Genomic DNA, 5,470 nt, shown 5'->3' on the forward strand with positions numbered 1-5,470 from the left:
TCTCACTGGTTCATGTTCTGAAGTGCTCAGCTTTAAATGTGTGATTTGTGAGTTATAACATTATGCTAATTACTACGGGTTTTGTTTCAACAAGTAGAATTTTTTTTGCCACAAAAAGGAAAAGGTATTATAAATACCCCAGTTTACTTCATTTTTCATATCTAAAACTTCCTATTTATTACAAATTTATACAAGGAAGAGCAGTTCCTACGGTGTATCTCAAAAATAGTTCTTAGATGCCAATTTATTATTTAAAAAAACTAGAAATTTTACTTAATTTCTTCTTGGAAGTTAACACAGAAGCTTTTCAAGGCTCCTCTTGAAAACAAGCTCTACAAACTCTTTTATGAGAAAGAAGTCTGAGCTCCACTCAACTGCTCGATTCTTAAGGTTCAGGCTCCAATATACTCATTACGAGGTTCATGATCAGCTCTTTGTGAATGAGTCTTCAAAATTACAGCAATAACAGCACAGTTGAGTCATGGGTTTTCAAACCCCAAAGCACCAAGCTGTAAAGCATCTTAGCTTATTCATAACCAAATGGGGGCTGGCAGCACCTGAACGTACCCACAGAGGTCCCGGTCAGCTAGAATGCGATGATATTACAGAGTGCTTGAAGTGATGAGCAAGTCAGCTAGCAACTGTTCTGTTTTATTGCTGCATTATCTGCTCAGTAATTATCAACCTGTTCTCAGAAAATGAGCATGGTACTGACCTCTGTGACTGGGCTGTGCTGAGTAAATTCAGAGAACAGGAAATAGGACAAGAAACTGAAGTCTGCAGAACTAGTATGTTTATAAAGGAGCTCTTCACACGTATGCAGCACACACCATCACGGAATTCACATTTGCTTCATTGTTTAAAAGCAATGAAATCAGTACATATCACATGCTACCAGCTGCTTTACAGAAAAAAATTACTACATTGTCTATTCACAGCCTGTTCAACATCAGCTGATCATAAAGGTCAGGAAAGTAGTCACTGTTAAAACAGTGAAAATTGTGAAACATAAAAAGCAAAAGAAAGCCCCAACCCTGCTACGAGTTCAAGAAAATCAACCCCAAACTAAAGTAACAGCAAGCAAGAGAAAAATCTTAACTTGCTGTGACTTGCGGGAGGAAACGTTTTTTCTTTAGCCTACATTCAGATCTCTGTTGTTCGTCTTCAGATACCACATACTCCAGAAACTGCTGTTAAAGTAAAACTTGCTGTGACTTGCGGGAGGAAACGTTTTTTCTTTAGCCTACATTCAGATCTCTGTTGTTAGTCTTCAGATACCACATACTCCAGAAACTGCTGTTAAAGTAAAGCCCACTAGACAGTAGCCCAAACCAGCTGCAACTGCTCCTTCTTCAGCTTAAAAGGGAGAGTCACATCTCCTCATCTCCAGGGATGTCATTTACTCACAGCTCTCTGAACTTGCTGGGTTATGGGAACTACGAGACAACACAGTCTCCATGCATAAGGAGCAGTAGCTTTAAGCACTCTGTCTCAGAACCCGCAAGTTCTCAATTGTCTTCTGTTTCTTCTTTTTCATTCACTATCAAGCCACCCCTTGGTTGAATCCTTGGCTCCTGTGCCTTCTATACGAAAAGTAGGCAGATTGAAATGATCATTTTAAGGAACAGCTTGAAGAGAAAAAATAAAACATCTGCACTTCCTATTGACTTGAACACCTCTGTTCTGTGCTGTAGTTTCAGCAGAGGAAGAGACGGGGAAAAAATAGCGACAACATTACAGATGTGGAATGTCACTTCATTTTATTTCTATTCCTTAATAAAATTAGTGCAACTTTTCTGTAACTAAGGTTTTACAAAGAAAAACTGTTTCTGCAGCACTTCAGAAATCATTTTGACCTACAAGTAAAAAACTTTTCTTCTGTAACAGTTTGCAACATGTCCCTGAGACCACAGCCTTCCACAGATTTCTCAAATCAATTATTTAATTTCCTTTTCATTTAGCTTCTATAGAGAACTAATAAATAAAGCAAAAATATTTACTGGTTGCAGAAAGAACATTTTTCACATATTAAAACATCGATCTTTTTGTTTATAAGTTTTTATAAGCAACATTCAAGCAGCTGTATGTGTTAGTATAAACTGAATTTTATAGTGTTTACTGAAATCAGCTTTAATCAGTGCAGCAACTTGGAGAGGTAAATGTTATGTTACCTCATATGACCTCATACAATAAACAAAAAGATCGATGTTTTAAAGTTTTTATAAGCAACATTCAAGCAGCTGTATGTGTTAGTATAAACTGAATTTTATAGTGTTTACTGAAATCAGCTTTAATCAGTGCAGCAACTTGGAGAGGTAAATGTTATGTTACCTCATATGACCTCATACAATAAGTTTAGGAAAAATTACTACATCTTTCATATGTATTAATTTTTGTGGGTTTGTTCCTACCCTTTTCCTTCACCCACTGTGATAGCTGCAAAACAGAAGTCCCTGAACTTACAGAATGGCGGGTTTAGGATTAAAAAAAAAAAAAAATTATAAGGTGGAAAGAAAGAAAATGGGAAATTTGGGACAAGAAATTTCTGAAGCACCTGCTAAGCAAGAAAAGAGATAAGACACTTGAAAATGCCTCAAGTTTCTAGGGAGAAATAAAATACATTATTACAGTAAGGAACTCTGAGTATATGTTCTGAAAACATAGCAAAAATAAGACACACACTCTTTGAATAAAAATGAAAACAACTCAGACTTCTATACTTATTCCCACAGTGTTGCCACTGGAATCACTGACTGAGGTTCCAACAAAGATTTAAATGAGAGCAGGCACTAGAAAAGGTAAAGAAGAAAATAAAAATTAAAAAATGTCTAAACATCATCCACGACTCTCCTGAATCAGCAACACTATTTGCACAGATCAGTTCCAGGAGAGAACTAAATTGTTTTTAATTAAAAAAAAAAAAAAACAACCAAACCAACCCAAACCAACAGTTATAAATAGTTGACTTTGTACTTTGATCAGGTAATACTAGGCAAAGTATATGGAATGTTATCAGTGCAAAATACACTTTTCGTATGTTTCAAATGAAATGCAAACAGTGGTGAATGGCAACTAATACGAGCTTGAATAGTAAACAGCACAGGAAAGTGCTACAACTCACAGTACAGCTCTGAGAGTAACCTCTCATTAGTTAAGCAGTGCAGGTAAGTGAAGACTAAAATACCAAAAAATAAACGTTTTTTCTTGTCATTTATGCCTCTGGATATGAGAGAAAGCACTAATCCAGATCCATGAACTACTGTTGGTTGCTTCAGCACACCTTGAACTGACATTCAAAAGAATTAAGAAACAGATTTATTCTGAAAATGAAGGTAGAAAAATTGCACAGGAAATATTAACAAATGATTTATGACAAATTTGCTCAGTAGAAGTTATTACTAAACAGAAACCACCAGTTCAAATTTGAATACATTCAGTCTCAGTTTCAGTGCAAATGACCTCGCGTTACCCTAAAATTGTCCATTCTAGACCTTCTAATACATGAAGTTAGCATATACCCAATTCTGTTTACCTGGGAATGACCAAGAATCGGCAGGGGCCAGATGGCTCCTCCAAAGTGCTTAGTCATGCTGTGCAGCAAGTTTTGTAGACAAGGTATTCTTAACAAAATCACATAAGCAAGCACCCCGTTAATTAAGCTACTGTCAGAGCAGACGAATGGCAGCAGGCACCACCATAAGAAATTCAGGCTAACAAACTATAATGCAAACTTTCCTGATTAAATAATTAAAAAGTCATGTCTGATTAAGTAACAAGAATCAATTTCTGTCTTTTAATGATCAATCAATCTCGACATTGTTTCAAACGTAAGCTACAGGCAGGATTTGTGTATTTTCCCTCCAGAACAGGTTAAAAATCCGTAACACCCCCCACCCACCCCAGCCAGTAAAATAACATCACCTGGCTCTCTCACAAGTGTTCTAGTGGTACCAGTTAGAATAACATTTGTCTAGAGTTAACACCCCTGCAGCAGAAATATTTATACATACTTGCCTTCACGTTAAAATACTGTGCCTGTTACTACTGTGTAAGTCTGTCATATACAAGCATCACGCCAGGTCGATTCACTTTGCCTCTCCTGTGAGATACACCTATGCAATCCAAATATGCAGCTACTGATTTTTTAACTTAACATTTCCATGGCTACAGTACTTTTGTTTGTTGGCATTCATTACCAGAATAGCTACTAAAGCTAGTCCAGCCCCTAGACTTGGAGGACCACAAGGACTGAACTCCTGAGAAATTCCAGAAAGGAGCGGGGCAACTATACGTCCCACTGATGTCACAGACTGTCCAACGCCTAGGAGAGTACCACTGGCCTCATTCCCACCAACAGTCAATTCAAGATCAATGATACAAGTACGACCTATAGTAGTTGAAAAGGCTAAAAACGTGGAAGACAAAATGACCATCCATATGCTCAGTGCTGATGCATACAGGAGAATCAACGTGCAGGTGAGAGTGCTGGAGTGCAACAAAAGTCTGTAGGTGTTGTGCTGGTAGAGTCTAGTTATTGGTCCGAGAAGACAGCCAGCCAGGACTCCAAGTGCACTGCTATAGCTCATTAGGTATCCAGCAAACAAGGGTTTCACCCCAAATCTCTCTTCCAAGGCCAGAGTAAAATTATTATAGTACAGCAATATAGCAACAGACATCAGCAACCGCACTAAAAATATATCCCACAGATCAGAGCACGCAATTCCTTTAATCCTCTTCAGGACTGTTGCAACTTGGATCCACGGAGACCAGAAAAGACTATCACTTGCCATAGCTTTGTTAGTTGCTGATTTCAAGTGCTGGTCACTGTTTGCTTTTGTTGAGAAATTGTCTGCTCCTTTGTTGCCTTGTTGATGTTGCCTATTGCCAGTGTTTTCTTCACTCCAGGGTAACATCCAGACAAGACCTATACAGATCAAGACATTAGTTGATTTCATCCAATTGCATTATGTGGAAAACATTAGTCTGACTGTAACAGTTTACTTAGTGTAAAGATCAAAATTAAAAAAACGATTTTAACAATCATTTCATTTAAAAAAATTACAAAGATTAAATCTAGTGTTACAGTATCATCTCAATTCTAAATGCAGTGAAATAGAGGAAGGAAAACACTGAGTTGACACATTCGCAACATTTAAACAAATTTAAAGGCTAAAGCCAAAATTCCGATTTCTAGTCTTCACCTTTGAACATTTTAAAAAATTCTCATTCCTGTGTCTGAATGTAATAGTGATATATACAATACAAAGGAGAAGCATCTGGAGGTTAACTGTGTCAAAATTCCCACCCCTCCCCACAAGTACGAATTCAAAGGATTGTGTCGGTGCATGGAACATGGGTGCCACAGGTGATAAACACACCAAGAATTCAAGGTATGACAAATGGCATAAAAACCACAAAAGCAAGGAACGAGGGGACCCAAGAGGCAAAATACGACATACAACTTACCAGC

General features: G+C 37.5%; 1 protein-coding gene across 1 annotated transcript in view; it reads right to left on the reverse strand.

The window, feature by feature from the left end:
• Window positions 1–4,133: 4,133 nt before the first annotated feature.
• The window catches only part of MFSD9 (major facilitator superfamily domain containing 9), a 10,706-nt gene continuing 9,369 nt past the window's right edge, over window positions 4,134–5,470 (reverse strand). The window contains exon 6 of the mRNA XM_010135758.1: window positions 4,134–4,945. Coding sequence (XP_010134060.1) covers window positions 4,134–4,945 — 812 coding nt within the window. The remainder of the gene's footprint in view (window positions 4,946–5,470) is intronic.

The sequence above is a fragment of the Buceros rhinoceros genome, unplaced genomic scaffold (genome assembly GCF_000710305.1).
Source record: "Buceros rhinoceros silvestris isolate BGI_N320 unplaced genomic scaffold, ASM71030v1 scaffold185, whole genome shotgun sequence".
Lineage (NCBI taxonomy): Eukaryota > Metazoa > Chordata > Aves > Bucerotiformes > Bucerotidae > Buceros > Buceros rhinoceros.